This window comes from Aspergillus ochraceoroseus (genome assembly GCF_002846915.1).
Source record: "Aspergillus ochraceoroseus IBT 24754 chromosome Unknown P175scaffold_5, whole genome shotgun sequence".
In the NCBI taxonomy this organism is placed as follows: domain Eukaryota; kingdom Fungi; phylum Ascomycota; class Eurotiomycetes; order Eurotiales; family Aspergillaceae; genus Aspergillus; species Aspergillus ochraceoroseus.
The window spans coordinates 1,722,562-1,741,134 of record NW_024468480.1 but is presented as its reverse complement, the minus strand read 5'-3'; the positions used below and the strand labels follow the sequence as shown (position 1 = coordinate 1,741,134).

The 18,573-nt window shown below is 49.0% G+C and overlaps 7 protein-coding genes across 7 annotated transcripts; 4 read left to right on the top strand and 3 right to left on the bottom strand.

Annotated features, from left to right (window-relative positions):
- The first annotated feature begins 245 nt into the window (after positions 1–245).
- On the top strand, positions 246–2,443 carry P175DRAFT_0502367 (uncharacterized protein). Its single transcript, XM_040897369.1, has one exon. It carries the CDS (start codon positions 579–581, stop codon positions 2,007–2,009), a length of 1,431 nt encoding a protein of 476 aa, XP_040751612.1. The 5' UTR covers positions 246–578; the 3' UTR covers positions 2,010–2,443.
- A 414-nt stretch (positions 2,444–2,857) lies between these two features.
- P175DRAFT_0502366 (60S ribosomal protein eL13) lies at positions 2,858–4,556 on the top strand. Its single transcript, XM_040897368.1, has 5 exons — positions 2,858–2,900; positions 3,038–3,071; positions 3,184–3,230; positions 3,391–3,549; positions 3,640–4,556. The coding sequence occupies exons 1-5, from the start codon at positions 2,898–2,900 to the stop codon at positions 4,075–4,077; spliced, it is 681 nt and encodes a 226-aa protein (XP_040751611.1). The 5' UTR covers positions 2,858–2,897; the 3' UTR covers positions 4,078–4,556.
- Positions 4,557–4,679: 123 nt separating this feature from the next.
- Positions 4,680–6,686, bottom strand: P175DRAFT_0533207 (uncharacterized protein; the record flags this gene model as incomplete). Its single annotated transcript, XM_040900033.1, has 2 exons — positions 4,680–5,727; positions 5,782–6,686. 2 exons carry the CDS (start codon positions 6,684–6,686, stop codon positions 4,680–4,682), a joined length of 1,953 nt encoding a protein of 650 aa, XP_040751610.1.
- Positions 6,687–7,199: 513 nt separating this feature from the next.
- On the top strand, positions 7,200–8,992 carry P175DRAFT_0510151 (uncharacterized protein; the record flags this gene model as incomplete). Its single annotated transcript, XM_040898492.1, has 3 exons — positions 7,200–7,638; positions 8,236–8,401; positions 8,470–8,992. 3 exons carry the CDS (start codon positions 7,200–7,202, stop codon positions 8,990–8,992), a joined length of 1,128 nt encoding a protein of 375 aa, XP_040751609.1.
- A 699-nt stretch (positions 8,993–9,691) lies between these two features.
- P175DRAFT_0510150 (uncharacterized protein) lies at positions 9,692–11,766 on the bottom strand (the record flags this gene model as incomplete). Its single annotated transcript, XM_040898491.1, has 6 exons — positions 9,692–10,494; positions 10,550–10,619; positions 10,687–11,027; positions 11,089–11,156; positions 11,223–11,321; positions 11,408–11,766. 6 exons carry the CDS (start codon positions 11,764–11,766, stop codon positions 9,692–9,694), a joined length of 1,740 nt encoding a protein of 579 aa, XP_040751608.1.
- A 1,463-nt stretch (positions 11,767–13,229) lies between these two features.
- Positions 13,230–15,084, top strand: P175DRAFT_0524471 (F-box domain protein; the record flags this gene model as incomplete). The annotated part of the gene is made up of 4 exons (XM_040899367.1): positions 13,230–13,300; positions 13,350–13,515; positions 13,728–14,098; positions 14,214–15,084. 4 exons carry the CDS (start codon positions 13,230–13,232, stop codon positions 15,082–15,084), a joined length of 1,479 nt encoding a protein of 492 aa, XP_040751607.1.
- A 712-nt stretch (positions 15,085–15,796) lies between these two features.
- Positions 15,797–17,677, bottom strand: P175DRAFT_0524470 (succinate--CoA ligase (GDP-forming) subunit beta; the record flags this gene model as incomplete). Its single annotated transcript, XM_040899366.1, has 8 exons — positions 17,548–17,677; positions 17,370–17,453; positions 17,228–17,300; positions 17,062–17,161; positions 16,444–17,022; positions 16,339–16,385; positions 15,993–16,285; positions 15,797–15,931 (listed from the first exon to the last, which is right to left on the bottom strand). The coding sequence occupies exons 1-8, from the start codon at positions 17,599–17,601 to the stop codon at positions 15,797–15,799; spliced, it is 1,365 nt and encodes a 454-aa protein (XP_040751606.1). The 5' UTR covers positions 17,602–17,677.
- Between the last annotated feature and the right edge of the window lie 896 nt (positions 17,678–18,573).

Here is an 18,573-nt window from a genome sequence, read left to right as displayed (position 1 = left end):
CAGGTCTGGCGCGCGGCTGGGCTCACGTGGATGGAGGAGGCTGGACGTGGTTGGTCGAGGCGCCGACGTGACAAGCGGCGACTCTCCCAGCCTCCCGTCCAGCGCTGCTTGCAACATCCTTTAAGGCATCAAACCACCCTTCCCTTGCTTCTTCTCTCTGCATTCTCATCGCTTTCCTTCTATTTCATTCCGAGCACATCCCTTACTCTTCCTCCTCTTCCTCTTCACTTCCATCTCCCTTCTATCCCCCCCCCCCCCCCCCCCCCAAATCTATATCACCAATCGGATCTTTTCTTCCCTGGAAAGCCTCTCTTGTCATCCACATCCTCAACTTCCCTAAGTCTCTATACCGCCCTGCCTAATCAGTGATAAGCGGATTCAGTTGGGTCGACAGCCATCCACGAGGATTGACGTATTCTGATTCCGGCGTGGTATGTCCTGACCGCCTTCCGACAACTGTTCGACCAACACATGAATGACAAGACTCGCTAACTACTATCATTGTAGTGTAAGGATCGCTCTTCACACGTGCAATTCATCTCGCTCTTTCTCCCCACCTCTTCACAGTATCTCCCGTCATGTTGCAAGACCCGGAGTCTCAGCTATCGCAAGGGTCCCTTGCTCCCCCAGTCGAATTCTCTCGACCTGTCACCCCTGTTCAACGCGTCAACCTTTCCGCTTCGCCTGAGTTGAGCGTAAGGGTTGGCAGCCACTCTCCCCGATCCAACAACAGCAAATTAAGATCCCCGCCATCGCTGCCTTCATCAGACATGACCCCTCCACCCTCCACACAGATCCCGGGAGCCCCTCTCCGAAATTCAAGGTCCCGATCGAGCTCGTACCTGGCACCTTCACCGGATATCGAAGAGACCCTCTGTACCGCCTACGGTGCCTCAGAAAACCTGCCAACAGCGGACGAAATCGAGGCTGCTGACGAGGTCAAACTTCGTGGTATTGCTAAGGAGCTTCTTGGAGTAGCCCAGGAGGCTCGCATGTCCGCACTTCACTTCAAGCTGCAACATAGTCTGCTATCGTTTACGAGTAACGAAGCTATCAAACGTGCCGAGGTGGAGCATAAGCTCGCTAGAAGGGAGGTAGAGATTCTTCAGAGTACCGAATATCGCAACCGCCACTTCCCTACCGAGACAAAGCCTCTACCTCCAATCTCCAATGTGGAGCTGGAGCTTTCCCTCAAACGTAACCAAGAGCTCGAGCGAGTCAATGCTACTCTTGACCGAAGGCTGCGTCGTGCGAAGAAACTAATCGAGCAGGAGAAGGAAAATTCAGACCTACTTAGAGAGGAGAATAAGTTCTTGAAAAAACGTATTAGAGAAAATAGGGAGCATTTCTCTCAAATGATTGAGCGCGGCCCGATGTCACCAAGCCCTCAAGCGGATATTCAGACTCCTCATAGAAGATCTTTGCCTCACTTCATGGACAATGGCAACCATCACCTGAGTAGGAGTGAAAACAGCAATTCAATCGCTGCCCTCCTTGCGGCAGGTCGTGTTCTCAACAGAGAATCAAGTGTCGCCTCCACTCCCAACCGACAGCGTGATACTAAACAGTATTCCAACGGACATTCCCGGGGGAGCCATTCGATGTCGTCGCTTCCCATGACGCCGTCTCAAACAAGGAGTGCCCATCAGGAGAGCCGGTATTTTACTCCGAGAAGAGACTCCACGGATGGGCACCATGATAGAGATAGCACGATATCTGCCTCTGACATTGAAGAAGCTGAGACGGAAGAAGACATTCCTGCCTCTCAGGCTGGATCTCTTGCAACCAGCATGCTTCGTCGTAACCCAACCGGTATCCAGCGGGATATTCGGGATGCAGCTGCGTCGGCTCCAAAATCGAGCACTTTGCTCCAATCGAAATTGTTCGGTCAAGTGAGGAAAGCTGGAGTTGAGCGGCCGGCAAACAACCTCAAACGCAAAGCAAGTTTTGACGGTGCGAGCTCGAAGAAATCTAAAGCGGAGGAGCAAGTGGGTCTCGGAATTTACTGACGCCTGGAACAACATACAACCCGTGCATAAGCCACTATCCTCGCCGTTATGATTGTTCTCTTGCATGTAACCGGACCCTCGACTCCTATGGGCCGGTTTGCATTACGCTTCGCTTGTCTTGAACGACCCCCCGTTATTTCTCGTTGTCTCTTATTTCCTTGTTGTTTCTTGATTTGAGCCAAATCTGTATTTTCGTTGCGGGCAACAATGACGAATGATGACCTGTAAAGACCATAGGCGAATTGGTGTTGTCTCTTTTTATGTTTCATTCTGGGGTTCGTTTGCTATTTATCATCTCGGAAAGCTGCTACAATGTCTTGTTTTACTCCCAAAGATATAAAGATAGGATCACCAATCTGACAGAGATATCCTGAACTGGAGAAGCTCGGTTGATACGTATAACATTCAAGGTATCTTCTACCGACTATAAGTACATATATAGTTAGTAAAGTACATAGTTAATAACTAGTTAGTTACTGTTTTGTTTCGCGGGTTATGTCGATGACTAAGCAACAGTCACGGGTTCCCAGCCCACAATCAAAAGCAACACAAAAACGTCGACACAGCATCAAAAATATCCAGGAATAAAATATTCGAGTATACATGAATATAGTCAGGGGAGGGGAGGGGGTAGAATTCAATCCAATCCCATCTACCTCATACTCTACGTTTTATGATATTGTAAAGGAAAATAAAAATTTTATGTTCTGAAGAGGGATTCCGGATTAGGAAGGCAGGGTAGGGCTCGCTAAGCGAGGCGGTCGGCGGCTCCGCGCGGTTGGCCACACCAAAAAAGTTCCACTAATATTGAAACGAAGAGGAGTTTTGAGATACGACCAGCAACCACCCACGACGACAATCTCCCGGTTTTGATCCCCATCCGTCACAATGGTGCGTACCTGAAGAGATCCTGTTCTTGCGCTTCTTTGGAAATGGGAAATAGAATGCTCTGCTTTCTCTCTCTCTTTCTGTGGCTTTTCGAAAAGGGAGGACGTATGCTGATGGATTTTTTTTTCTTGGTGATATAGGCGATCAAGCACAACAACCAGCTTCAGAACCCTCGTGAGTGCTACCCGACGATTCGAATGGATGAAAACGAGAATTTGATGGGGAGGGGGAATTTTTTTTTATCATCTTTATGGAAGTGATTTTACTGATGGGATTTGGTTGATAGACTTCCACAAGCACTGGCAGCGTCGTGTCCGTGTGCACTTCGAGCAGGTACGATTTTCGATCCCATACCCGGTGGAATGATAAATGGAGAATGTTTTCTTGAAGGGGGCAAAAAAAAAAAAATTTTTTTCCTGCTCTTTATCTGGGGGACGCTCTCTCCATGATTTGGATAAATGGACTGACAAGATCTTCTTTGGGGGGAATATAGGCCGGTCGCAAGCACCGCCGTCGTGAGGCTCGTCTTGCCAAGGCTGCCGCTGTTGCTCCTCGCCCGGTTGATAAGCTGCGTCCCGTTGTGCGATGCCCTACCATCAAGTACAACCGCCGTGTTCGTGCCGGTCGTGGTTTCACTCTTGCTGAGCTGAAGGTAATAATCTCCTCCCTTCCTTGGAATGGGGTTCATACCCTCTCTTGGAATTGGAAACTTATGGCGATTTTTTTTCTTCGAATTTTATAGGAAGCTGGTATCCCCAAGAAGCTCGCCCCCACCATTGGTATCGCCGTTGACCACCGCCGCATTAACTACTCCAAGGAGTCTCTGGTCGCCAATGTCACCCGCCTCAAGGACTACAAGGCTCGCCTGATCCTCTTCCCCCGCAAGAGCGGTCAGTTCAAGAAGCTCGACTCCTCCGCCGAAGAGGTCAACGCTGCCAAGGCTGCTTTCGCTGCTGAGGGCAAGACCCAGGGCTACGCCGCCAACGTCGGCGCCATCCTGCCCATCAAGAACATCTCCGCCGCCGAGGCTGTCACTGAGATCAAGCGCGATGATCTCCCCAAGGGTGAGGAGGCTGCATACCGCCGGCTGCGTGAGGCTCGCAGCGAGGCCCGCTACCAGGGTGCTCGGGATAAGCGTGCTAAGGTCAAGGCAGAGGCAGAGGCTGAGGCTAAGAAATAAATGTAATTCGCACTACTCTCAGCTAATGATGATTGGGTCGATTTTCATGTCGGGGATTAATTTTCTGTGGCATGGCGTGGCGTGGCGCCTCTTTTTCCCTTTTACTCTTTCTCCCTCTTCTTCTACCTTTGTCTCCTTGAGCAGATGAAACCAAAAAAAAAAAAGCTCCGAACTACCCTCGAAATGCAAATGTCCGAATTTCATGTCCCATCCTCCCCCTTCTTCTTCTTCTTCTTCTTTGCGTCCCTCAGTAGATCTGTCTGTCTGTCTGTCTGTCTGCGCCTATTCCTTAGGGCACGCATTCGAAAAAGTACTCGAGACATATATATGGTAGGAGCTATAGGAGCCTTGTAAACCCTGTATTGACAAGTAGATACATTCAGATCGATTCGGTCTTTTCGAGTACTTGGTAGTGTTCTCATTTCGAAAGATTAGGTACATTACATTGAACTCTACGGCTACAACAGAACAGAACAGGACATGATATTTGCCTTGAATTTGCCATAATTTATTCGTTCGACTTGTATATATTGCACGGCAGGTGGTACGTAATAGATAGCCAGCCAGCCAGCCAGCCAGCCAGCCTAACCAACCCGCTCATGTCACCTCTCCTTCCCCTTCCCTTTGCCATGGTCTTCCCCAAATAAGGCATTTAGGACGCATTGCGTTGCCTTAGTGATTGCCTGGGCATCGGCATCGGCACCGCCCGCGGTTCCCGGCTGGATATGTGTCTTCTCGGTTAAAATAGCTTGGAAGAGCTTCTTTGATTCTTGCTCTGCCTTGGGATTGTAATTCAGGGTTCCTTTAGAGTCCGAGGCGAGTGTAGTCGAAACACATATACTCGGTAAGAGCTCTGGCTCGCTTGTCCACTCGTCAAGGGTGAGCTCGCATGAAACGATTACTCGGAGGGATTTCTCCCTAGATTCGAACAGCATAGAGGTACGCTGGAGGTGTGGTAGTATATATCGCAGGTCAGATGTGGTGAGACTCTCCGTATTCGTTTCTAGGGTGGTGGTGGTGGTGGTGGTGGTGGTGTCTTGAGTGCTTGGCTTGCTAGGATTCCTGGGTCGTGTGTTGTAGGCCGTAATAAGGGTAGCATGCTGCTCCTCTATTTGGGCCCATAGTCGGGCTCGTGATATCAGCGCTTCCCAGTAACGGTTGATACCCCAGCAGAGGCCCGAGACGTCCAGTCTTAGAAGCGGGTTGTTGAGCCTTGTGTTTATCCATTGCTGTAAGTAGGATGGTACTTTCAAGTCCGGGTCGGAGGGGTTATTATGTGCTGATAGGGAGACTAGAGACTGGGTTTCGGGGTTTGTTTCGTAGGAGACTGAGATATCATAGGATTTGGGTGGGAAGGGCCGTGGCGCAGACAGCGTTAATTTATGTTGTTCGAGCAGGAGGTCGGGCTTCGAAGGAGAAGCCATGCTTGAGGATGTGGTGAGGTTTAGCGGAGCAAAAGCAGACAAATACGATTCGGTCTGTGCCTTTTCACTGAGCGCAAATGGATTCGTTTGGGGAGATGTTCTTGGCGGTTTTGGAGGCCGTTGTGTGGAGAAGGGGAGCAGCGTCGATATAAGGGCTGAAATCGTCGGGTCCCCAGAGCGAGTTTTAGAGGCAGTGTAAGTGGGATCCGTAGATATCAGTAAGGAGCTTTAAGCCTGTCAGCAGCCGTCTATTTAGATATGAGTTGTTCGTCAAGCTTACATTAAGTCGTTCCAATAGGGTTCCATATTGTCTCCCGGCCGGTCCAGCTTCTTAGACAACCCCTCTAGTTTTGCGACGTCCTGCTTGAGAGTCTCCAGCTCACTTGAGAGCTCTTGTTTGAGTTTCCTCTTCTTCTGAACCGGCTCCGAGACTAATGCTTCGCCCAAGATTGGACTGCGCCTGGCCAAGTCCTCTGGCTCAGCACCATAATCAACTGTCCGGAGTTTCGAAGGGCTCTGTTCCCGTCCACCCGGAGCTCGCCGTTCCCCCCACTTTCCTTGTTGCATACCAGGACTACTGCTTAATAGGCCCTTTGGTCGTCCGGGCGGTCTTTCCAGGCCTAACTGGGTTGGAGTTGGGGGCAGATCGGGTTCTTCGAACCCGTCGTCATGCAAGGAAGGTTCGTCGAAATCGCCGTCCATATCGGCTGCCCCTGTTGCGCTACCTAGCTCGGATGCTAACTGGTCCTCTGGGGTGTTCACAATACTCGGTTCCACTCGACCTATTCGCGTCGCTGTTGGCGATTGAAATTGAAAATCCAAAGCGCTAATTCTTCTTGACACTCGTCGTGGCGGCGCGGCAAACGCACCTAGACCGCTCGCGCGTCGTTTTGTAAAGGATACAGGGGATTGTTTGATTTGTTTGAGGGCATCGGTGGGACTTGCAGGTATTGTCAGCGAGGGTCTGAGGGCTTTTCGGTCGCGCAGCCCAAACCCCCTCGGTTCCGCTTGGTTTTGTTGCTCATCTTGACTACCTTTGCTCATAGATGTTCTTGTTGGCGAGCGACTTAACGCGCGCTCAAGTATTTCGGGGTTGGATCTCGCTAAACTCGCTTTGGTAGGAGCTAGGAACGATGGTCTAGATGGAGAGCGGCCTTGAGGTGCCTTTTTTGGAGGAGGCTCCATCTGCGACGCGTCGACGGGTGTTGCTGAGGTCTCGTTTATTTTGCGAGTCGTGAATCGGTTACGATCAGGCCGGAAGCAGGACAAGTTCTGTTTGCACTGTTTGCACTGTTACCTCCTCTTATCCCGCAACGCCGATGACGACGATGTCAATCCCTCCTTCAAGCACACTTTTTCAGCGCCATGGAGGGTCATGTTCTGGCTACCGTCAGACAATCAATGTTGAGAAAAGGTGTCGCATCATGCCTCCTCAAAGGCAGAACCAATATATTCCCGCAATGCGTCCGACAATACCACCCCTCTCCGTCTGTCCGAAGGCCGGCTACTCATAACCACACCAACGCAAATGGCGCGGACTCTCCCCAGGCCTATCCGCTCTCCGGATATTACTCTGATATTCTCGCCGCTCGCTCTTTACACCGTGGCCAAGCGACTACCTCCCCCACCGCCGCTCAGCAGACGCCGACGTCGCCGCCCCATGAAACAGACGAGCTTCCGAAGACACCGGAAGAAAAGATGGCGATTGTGTTTGGTACCCGACTAGCTGGCCCTGGTCGTGCCTCGCGCTATGATGCCGGCCCACAGACGACATGGAAAACGGTAAATGGTGTACCGATTCCTCCACGACCCGAGGAGCCCGATAATTGCTGTATGAGCGGTTGTGTTCACTGCGTGTGGGACGACTATCGAGGTGAGATGGAGGAATGGGCTGAATTATTGGCACAAGCGAAAGCCAAAGGCAAGTCGAAGTTTCCGGGAGTGGTTCCTGGTGTCACGGAGCGAACACACTCGAACACCCTCAGCGCAAGCATGGACGACGATGGCGGCGGAAGTGAGACACACTGGACAGGTCCCGAGCCGGGCGACGATCTATTTGCCGATATACCAGTGGGTATTCGAGAGTTTATGAAGACGGAGAAACGGCTGAAAGAGATGCATCGCCAAGAGGAAGCCAGTGCCTGATAGTCTGGGAACTTGGTCGTTCCTTATAATCCTCTTGTAGGATCTATATACCCTTTTTTTTTTGTATGTCCTGTTGCCAGTGTGTTTACCTCCTAGAGATAGATGTCTAGATGCACGTACATATATGTATTTATAGTAGTCTTTACGACTCTACGAATGAATGCGAGCAATATAAAACAATACATTTTGCCTTGCTCTAGTACCACCAAATTATTCCACCTCACTATTGACAATTCAGGAATTAGCCATACATTCTTAAACCCATCCATCTATTACAATCAATATCTCAAAAAAAAAAAAACAATCCAAACAACCTCTTAAACTGATTTTCAACTCCTCATCCATCCTATACTTCACAACAAAAATCCCCCAACCACTAATCAAAAGCAGCAAGCGGTAATAAAATCTGCCCATCTCCTCCGCCTCTCTATCCCCAAAAAAAAAAAAAAAAAAAAAGAATAAATTAACATATTGGTCTAAAATATCTCAAGGAAAAAAAAGAATCACTAGAAAATACAAAAGAAGGCGCGAGGGCGCAAAGAATCCAAAAAAAAAAAAAAAAAACAAAACAACATGTCCCTCTCAAAAGCCGAAACAGACATCATCCTCAATAAAGCCAACATCGCCCTCGCTCGAAGTCAACGCCTCGTCGCATCCTGGTTGCCCGCCCCAACCACAGAGGAACAAGGAAACACCAAATCAGACGAGGAGCTGCAAAGAGAGGAAGATGAGATATTTACTGCTGTTCCGGAGACGTATGCGGCCCCTTTTTTTCAATTATTTTCCCCCCCAGGCGAACTGACTAGAGTTTCACACCCTACAGATTAGGCGTTGGAGCCCCGTTGCCGACAAAAGCTGCAGATGGGAGCTGGAATCGTGCAGTAGAGACAGACTCGAATGATAAATTGCGGAAACAGCTGTTGGGGAGGAATTATAAGAAGGTCATGGCGGCGAAGGTAGCACAAGCGGGTAAGCCTGCGTCTTCTGCCACAAAGCCGGGCGTGAAGACAGTCGGTTCCAGGCGAAACGGCGGGGGTAATAATAATGATGATGACGACGACGACGACGATGATGATGATGATGAGGGGCGAACAGCATCCATTGGGAAGAAAAGGACGGCCAACAAGAGGAAGCAGAATGTTAGTGGCATTGCGTCGGAGACGGATGCTGCTGGCAATGATGCAAACAGAGACAGGGAGAACGACGGTGATGCAGAGGAAAGAGTATCAACTCAGCAGGGAGGACCATCAGCACGGCCAGGATCAGGCCCAAAAGGGAGGAAGAAGGCTACGAGTTTTTTGGATGAAATACTTGCGGAGCGCTCAAAGAAACGGAAGAAGCGGTAATTTGGTTTTACATTGATAGACATACATAATCGATCTCAAGACAAACGCAATATACCCCAATTATTATATTTATGTTCACAAAAACTCCACGGTTGGCACCTTTTGTACAATACCTCCATCGGGAAAGATGAGATGGTCTCAGTCGGGCTTCAATCTTCATTCTCGACTCTTAAGACTATACCCAAAGATTTTCAGCTCCGTTCCAGCCCAGGGTATATAATATAGTAAGATAGGGTAAACCAAATGCAAAGAGCTAGCTTCCTAATGCTAGCACCAAATGTGGCAATAATATGCGCACATGCCATAATATCCTGTGTATAATAAGGTATACAGTGATACCTGGGGTAGAGAGAAGAAAGGAAAAGAGAAAAGGAAGGGAGAAAGTAAAAGGAAAAGTAAAAAAAAATGAAAAGAAATGAATGGAAAGAAAGTAATGCGAACCACCTGGACAGATTGGGGATTTCCAATAATCTTAGGAAACGACACCATCATAAGAAATTGTACAGTAGGTATTACACCCAAAATACAAATAAAGCCCTCCAAATTAGGTAGAGTCAGGTCAATAATGATACGATGAAATATTCTTTTGCTTTCTTTCTTTCTTCCCCAACGTACATGCGGCTGGAATGAAGCCACCGATGTTTGCTCTTTCTGACATTTACCGCCTGAACCCGAGAATAATGTAGATGGTTTAGCTGTTTATTCAAGTCGCTTCCGCTTTCGATCCTCAACAATGTGTAAGTCCTCATCAGGCCGCTCCGCCGTGTCGGCTGGGTTGAGCAGGGAATGTACATTGCTCGCCATACTAGACCGTCGTGTTGCAGGCAAGGAAGACTCGTGACGAGGGAACCTCGGCGCTCCAAATCCCCATCCATTATCGGTAGGTCCCGGTTGATCAGGGTTCAGCGGGGGAGTGGCATGGCGCGAGACATCTTGGAGGCGACGTGGTGCTCCCATTTCGTATTGAGCCAATACATCTCGCACTTGTTGATCAGTGGAAGTAGGAGTCCTGTGCGGTGATGGGGGCCAAGGACCTGGGCCTTGTGTGGACACCTGAGGGGTGAAAGGGGAAACACCAGGTGGCGGCCATCCATGCTGGCGAATGTCTGCCGACGTGTGCCGACGTGCTAGATTCGGCCCTGGGGGAGATGAAGCGGATGAAAGGGGATGCGGGACTGGAGGTTGTGGAGTAATGACTGATGGGACTTGTGGACGGTTGTAGTTGGGGGAGGAATTTGCTGCGCCAATGGAGCCGTAACGACGCGGCGAAACGGCTAAGTGAGCTGGTACCGGGGGACGAATCATGTTCGGTCTAGATGGATCTATCATGGATGGGCGACGGCTGTCCTCTTGGGGCATCTGGCGCGGAGACAATGGTGGACCTGGGTCAACTGCGACACTCGGAACATGCGGTTGTCGGACATTTAAATATACATCCGCAGGGTGTTCAAGAGCGCGCACAGCATCAAGGTGCTTCTCCAACTCGGCCTGCATACTCGACACTACTGGGTATTAGAAAGAGCCAGGTTCTTCCCGAAGGCGCTAGCATTGGCTTACCGTCCCGATATAAAAGACTTTCGCGATCAGGGATCATGCCTTGTAAAAATCGAGATATCGAATGGGTCCACTGCAATTGCGAAGATATTAATTAGCATGGAGTTGCCAGGCTCCGAGTCAGGCTTAAGTAAACTTACATGGTAACATCTAGTTATACTCTCCGCCATAGCCTGGCATCTGGCATTGAGTGCCACATTTCCCTCCTCGGCGCGACTTAAGCGATTATGCATATCAAAAAGTAAATGTTCCACGTTCATGAGCCGTGTTTCAGTATCAGACACGGGTTCTGCAGGCGTGCCGGGTTGCGAGACTGCGGCTTTATGGCCGGGGAACGAATCTCGGTGGATTAGCGCATGGCGAGATGCTCGTCGTTTGATCTCGCGCAACCCAACCAGATCGCCACGCTTGAAGTTCCCGTTTCCATGTTTAAATTCCCAAAGAGCGGAGTCCGGAGAGCCGGTGTGGAAGACGTCACTCACTGATAACCGGGAAAATTAGCGGCGATTGGCATATCCGATGCTGGGTCTAAAACCGCATACCTTTATGAAAACCATACATGTTCAGCTGTCTGACGAAGGAGGAAATATTGGTATGTTTAAAGTATTGGCTGTAGGAAAATTTAGTGACACACTCATCCAGTGTCGGGGTAGCTCAGTGTGGGTGAAGGACGTACGCAAGGACTTTGGAGAATTCGGAGGTGGGAGACATGACGAAGCTATCATTGGTGCCGGACCACGATATTAAATGCTGGATACTCTGATCCTCCAGCATACTATCACAGCATTATCAGCGACAGTTCCCAGTTGCTTCCGGGGACATCCAGATCGGGTGAGAGGAACCCAACCCTCGTAAACATACTTGTAGAGTTTATGAATAAAGGCAGTTTGCACGACTTTCGGCTGCTGGGCTGCGGCAGCAGCACCAATAGCTGGGTTTTGAGTCGCATGGTTGTTCAAGTTTCCGGTTTCAGGAGAGCCATTGGATGTCGTCACGGTGTTTGCGCCCGCTCGATCGCTATCGGGGCTGCTATGGACTGGGGGTGCAGTGCCTGCGGTGGCGGCAGAAGCGGGAGGAGTGATGTCCATGGGATCACTCGACAAGGAGCCGGAGGATGGAATGGAGGAGGAGAGAACAGGAAGCTTTCGTGTCCTGCCCGGCGCATCTGTAGCACCAGAAATGATGGTGTTTCTAGATTGGGGATCGGCGAGACCGCTCATCTCGCGCAACAGAACAGGGGTAATGGGCGACGACGGCCGCAGGCCGCAGGCGGGGAAAAGAAAAACAGGATGGCGAAATTTTTTCCCCCTTGGCGTTCTGTTGCGGGGGAAGGGAATAAGGGCAGTGGTTAACTAACAGGTTAGAGAGAACAGCGAAACAAAACAGGAGGGTTGACAGATGGGCAGGCGAACGTGTGAAGGTCGACAGAGCTGATAATCACCAGGACTGGGCCAAGCAGGCACTGATCATCACCTAAGTGTCTCCGCTTCCCGAGTCATAGCGAGTTCAATAATCTATTGGCGTCAATGTTAAAGGGCCCCGAAAGTTTTCCGCAATTTCACCAGTAATAATAGCTGCCTCCTCGCCCGTTTTAGGACTGCGTTTTATATATATATATATTTTGTTTGAGTTTTGAAATCAGCCTTTTCAGCCCCTTCCCAGGGCTGTTTCTTTTTTTTTTGGGTGCTTCTTCGACGGTATCTAGCTGAGACCAGGAATGTGGCCGAGCTTTGCGGGGAGGAAAGGAAGGGGAAAAAAAATTCGAGAAGACCAGTCGTGCAGAAGTGGCGACTGACGAAATGGATGCAATGTTATAATGATCGGATCTGCAGAGAACTGCTGCTAGTAGCTGAATGGCTCTCTTCTCTCATGGGGCTGGTGCCTCTCTTGGGGACCCAGAAGCTCGGGAAAGGACCAGCTGTAAGCGGGAGGAACCGCCAGTGGATGGGGACCTCTGATTGATTGATTCTTCTTGCTCCTTTTTGGAGGGATCAGAAACCACGTTAATAAGTCGGATTGAATAATGGATCATATGCGATGATAATGCTGATGAATTGAGGATGGTGGTGAGGGTAAAGAGGAATAACTGAGATGGAGTAAAAGAGAGGGGTCAATATAGGCATATACTACTTGGATAGATGGGGGGGTATGTATAGGAAGAGCAAGCGGGAAGCGACAGAAGACCGCAATAACAGGAGCAATTGTAAAAGAGGGATTGATTGAAGCTGATGCTGATGGTATTGATAAAAAATCACAATCAATACCTTCAATTTGTCTCTTACTCGAGATTGAAAAGAGACATAAAAAAAAAAAGAGGATGACAAGAAGCAAACAGCTTGTTCCTGAGGCAGTCACTAGAATCACGGGGCAGGCGGCACGGGACTCTGTCCCATTCTTGCATACTTTCTGGATGGCATCAACTACCTACCTACTACTTGCTTTCTATCTACCAAATCGATCTTTTGCTTCATCGCAACGCCTATTATCGTGCTGGTTCAATATACATCTGCAGCTATTTTCATACACTGACAGAGATATCCACACAAATTGACGTCAGATTTCCCGCTCCAAACCTATAAAAACCTACGTGAAACTTTCAGCTTCACTGGAAGATTACGTCCAGTTTTGGCCTGATCACTCTGTCTGGTTGATTAATTATATTATCTAAGATCTCCCTTCTAGAATGGAAGCTGATGTGGAAGAAATTGTCAATCTGTTCAAGAGTCTTAATACCAACCTCTCCCGACATTCAGCGTATGTTTCCGTTTCGCATATGGGATTCCAAGTATGCTAATAAAACCAGATATCATCGCATACTAGACGAGTTAAGACCGCATGAATGGCGTGACGCCCAAAAGCGCATAAACTCAAGGTACTTCCAGAAGGATATTCTCAGTGAATTGCCTCTAGAGATCGCCGTGCAGATTGTCCAAGGTCTAAGTCTGAAAGATATCTTCCTTCTCCGAAGAGTACGTATCCTGTTCTTTCCTCTCTGTCAAGGAAACCTGGACCCCAATAATAAGCCTCAAACATAGACGGAGAGGTAGCAGAGCTGCATGCCTTAGATCTGTCTGTCTCTGATTGCTTTCTTGCCCAGCAACTCTGCCATGGTAGCCATTTTATAAACACTAATCTGTACCTTTCCATTTTTTTTTTGCTTCCACAATCTGATTGATTACAGGTCTCTAAAAGATGGTATGATGTATTATCCTGTGATTTATCCTGTCGTACCATGTACCGTCAGTATACCGGACAAAATCTTGCCGAAAGAGAATTCCAAGCTCAGTTTGCGCAATACTCGAAGCAGGCATTTTGTCTGGATCGAGGACTTCCACTTTGCAAAGTTCAGCTTACCCTGCCATTTACGACGCCAACAGATATAGCTTCGTTAGACTACTCACATGGAAGACTTGCCTGGATGACCGATAAAACTACTATTATCGTGTACACCTTGCAGTCACAGAAATTCCAGCGTTTCTGCAATGAGAACCGTGAACAGTTCTGCGAAATTCGCCTCTCTGAACTGGCCGTGGCCACATATAGCTTACGTGGGTTAGTTCCCTTCCTAGATCGTTTCTATCTTTCTTTCTCTTCTATTTTGAATGATGTCTCTTCTGAAGCATGTACCCACCCGCTGAACGCTGATATGCTCATCATATATGAATAGTTACTGCTACGTCTGGGATCTAGAGACAGGGATTATGCATACAATTCGATTGCCTCATAGAGACGTAAGCTTTTTCGCTGCTCAAGGCTCCCAGGTTGTCTTGAGTGTTCGCAGACCAAATAGAACGAACATCGAGTACCACGACGTAATGCATCATGACCTAAAGTCAGGGGTAACCCATACAATCAGTCTCTCTACAGCGCTGTCATTTGTGGGTCTAACCACTGACACTCTAACTACAATTTCTCTCCTACATGAGGAATACAGCCCTGAACCTAACCACCCTCACCTCGGTGTCGTGAGATACAAACTTACGCAAGGAGATGCAACTCCATTCCACGCCTATACGGTACCACTACCATACGATAGAAATTTCCAGTGGCCACAGATGTGGGTGGAACGCACCATTCAGAGAAACAGCAAAAACCGACTTGGAGTTCTCAACGCCCCAACCCCAATATTGGCTCCAGATAATCACCAAAGCATCTTACCCTTCACCTACGACCCGAACACAGATACTTTATGCATGCACGCGCTGTCTGAACCGTACCCCCGGTGGCCAGATTGCCTCGCAAATGTCGACAGACACCTACTATACTACGTAAGCAACAGAGGCGGTAAGCTAAGCGTCTGGATTTCAGATCCTTACGCAGAGCCTATGCGTCGTTGTGCTAGGGAAATGGATCTGGAATTGCCAAGAGACCCAACAAATAGTTTGTCTGCGTTGAATTTCCGCAGTATTCTCGGCGACCGCAAGATGACAGTTGTGGTTGATGACACATCGGTGAAAATGTGGCTTTTCGATGAAACCCAGTGGCCTCCAGATGACTGGTTCGTTCCCTTCCACGCTCGGACGCTTCGATCAGCTTAACGAGGAATATATATATATATTTTTTGGCCTTTGCCTTTGAACTACGTACCGCATAGAGGGAAAAAGAATAGATCGTATCAACTCCCAGCTTCTATTGTTGCTGCTCGGGTCTCCTTATGTTAAGCCTTTCTACTGGCAGATACTACATATATGTACCTAGTCCTCTTTCAAGGAAGATACACGACTTGGACAACGGGAGGATCGCACCCGATGAACAATATCTCACCTCTCGAATGACAGGCAGCGGAGTTTTGACAGAAATCCACATCTACATAAGGAGAGGAGGTAAAGAAACAAAAGAATAAGGGAATACATTCACAGCGGAAAAGGTAACTAAGGGAGAAAAATAGTGATGAAGAAGACGATGTACAGAACTCTCAATGCTCTCTCTCTCTCTCTCTCTATTATAAAAGCCAACCCCTTGCCCGAATTCTCTCTCGGAACCAAAAATCATTTCCACCATTAAAACCACTATCGCTCATATGTTCGCACGGAATCTTTGGTCCGGTTATACCATGGGCAGTCGTAGGACTTTGTAAGCCATCATATTTAGGTAAGGACAGGCGCACCATCCCTTGCCCTGCTGATCCCTCTCCATCAATTTTTTTTTTTTTTGCAAAATCACCCGGGTCACACCATAAAGAATGACAGGGGAGAGACACTGGAAGGCCAAGTAATGGAACACGGTCAAAAATAAAACCTAACATGGAGTTTAAATGCCGAGAGTGAACTCAACGCCGACGTCGATTTCACGGGCCATCTTGACGACCTTGGAGAACTGGACAGACTTCTCAGCAGCGCTCTGGAGGTCCTCAATGGAGAAGATCTTAAGGCCGGACTCGTTGATCTGGAAGCTATGTCAGTATCTTATGCGTGCCGTCCAACTATGTACGAGCTTGGGATCATACCAGCTTGTGAGCCTGCTCCATGTTGGTACCCTGCAGACGGGCAACGATAGGAGTGCGCAGACCCATTTCCTGAACGACGTTGATCAGACCCTGAGCGATGGCATCGCAACGGACGATACCACCGAAGATGTTGACGAAGATGGCAGACACCTTGGGGTCGCTGGTAATGAGCTCGAAAGCGGACTTGATGGCAGCAGGGGTAGCGCCACCACCAACGTCAAGGAAGTTAGCGGGGCTGCCGCCGTTGAGCTTGATGATATCCATGGTGGCCATAGCAAGACCAGCGCCGTTGACTACATTCTCTATCAGCATGTGATCCGTATTGGTGATACTGGTTGGTTCATACCCAGACATCCGATGTCACCATCAAGCTTGATGAAGTTCAGGCCGTGTCTATGATATCAATTAGAACAGACCCATCTACAATGACGAATTAGATGGAGTGACATACTCAGCAGCCTTGACTTCATCGGCATCTTCCTGGGTGGTATCCCTCCAGGAGAAGATCTCCTTCTGGCGGAACTCGGCGTTGTCGTCAAAGCCCAGCTTGGCATCCATGGCCAGAACCTGGTGATCAGAGGTCTCAGAGAGAGGGTTAATTTCAATCTGGGTAGCATCGGTCTCCATGAAAACCTTGTAGAGGTTCTGGATAGTCAGCTTAGCATCCTCGATGCACTGCTCGGAGAAGCCAAGATCGGTAGCAATCTTGGTAGCGATAGCATCAGTGACGCCGGTGTGGATGTCGATGGGGGTGGTGACAATAGCATCGGGGTGTTCCTTGGCGACGGCCTCGATATCCATACCACCCTGCGAGGAGGCAACGACGACGGGGCTCTGAGACTGGCGGTCCATGAGGATAGCGAGATAGAATTCGCGACGAGCGAACTTGCGCTCGCAAATGTAGACAGCGTTGCAAAGGCGGCCGGCTGCGCCAGTTTGCTTAGTGATGAGCTTTTGTCCGATCATCTGTCCAGCGAACATCTTGGCCTCGGTAGGACTGGAGGATAACACGTCTCCGATCAGTAAAAGGCTCCAGACGAAAAAAAAATTATCTCCGGTGCAAACTCACGAGTAAATCACGCGCACACCACCCTTGAGACCATTTTCGAAGTGTCCCTTACCACGACCACCGGCAAGGACTTGGGCCTTGATGACCATGTCATCGTTACCTAGAAAGTACGCGTCTTAGTATGTCGCGATAAGAAGGTTCATGATGAAGGGGTCAATATATATACCGAGCGACTTGGCAACAGCCTCAGCTTCCTCCGCGGAGCGAGCGACCTCACCCTTGGGCACACCCACACCATACTACAAAATTCAGTTAGCCGGATATCCAAGTCGGTGACCTTTGTTCGAGATATCGATGCGACCACATACCGACTTCAGCAGCCTGGCGGACAGATATTCGTGAATGGAAAGATTTCGTTGTTGCTGGGCGAGGCGAGTCTGCACGGAGGACTCCTGCACAGGGTACATATGTCAGCCAATAAGTCTCTTATGGTCTAGCATCCATCGGATCCAGCGACAATAAAAAATCAATTTAGAGAGATCGTACCGTCGCAGCTCTGAGAGCCGCAGTAATTGGTCGGGTGCGCGCAAGCTTGAACATGGTGGATGGGGGGAGGAAAGAAAGTAAGAAAAGAGAGAGGAGAGGGGAATAATAGGACGGTTGGATTGAACACAAGGAGTTACCTCCAAGACGACGTTCTTTGCCAGGGAAGGAGAGAAGAGAGGGGGATGGAAGGATGAAGTTATCGGGGGGAACAGCTTTCTTTTTCACGGCTGCGCTTCTCGGGATGATATTGTCTTTTTGCCTTGGGAAGACGGTAAGGTGTCGGTGGTCACCTGAGGAACCAACCAGCGTGCGCCTCGAGATGACTAATCAGGGCCTTTCCGACGCGAATATCACGGAACGGGCGTTGGAATAGCCGGCCAGCTTCAAGAACGACAACTACTCTCTAACGACGCAGTGACAGGGGATTCATGTCGAAACTGCTGTTCGATTCAACGGCTACCGAATATATTCCGCTAATATTAAGTTTGGGAACGAACTCTTCCAAAAGAAGGTAATCCGAAATGCCAGTTATCCAAGGAAATGTGAGCGTGGGATATCTTTATCCGTTAGTATATGAATCTACTCAACCCCAAGGACCATTCCTTCTTGCGAAGTATAACTACAATTCAAGAGGGCGAAAAGATTGATTTGATGGATATTTGGCAATTGTGGCGCTAAAGCATTCCAAGAGACTCGCAGGATCGAACCTATCCCTATTGGCATCTATTACATCTATACAGCCAAACACAGTTGGCAACCATTGAAATCCCTTTCCTTCCAAACCCCTCAATACATTTTTGAAAGTCCACCTCTATAGCACAAATCAGCAACCACAAGGCGCATTCTAAGAGTGCCCAAAGTCAACGTGCAACAGTCCGGCGCCCATAAACATATCAGCATGGATAAAACCAGGTTTTATATTAGGGCATCAGGCCCTCTGGAGATAAACTCCCACTCAAGGTTATTCACACCGATTCGAGGTTCTTGCGGTCCACCATCGTGCACTCCATCACCTAGGTCGCCTAA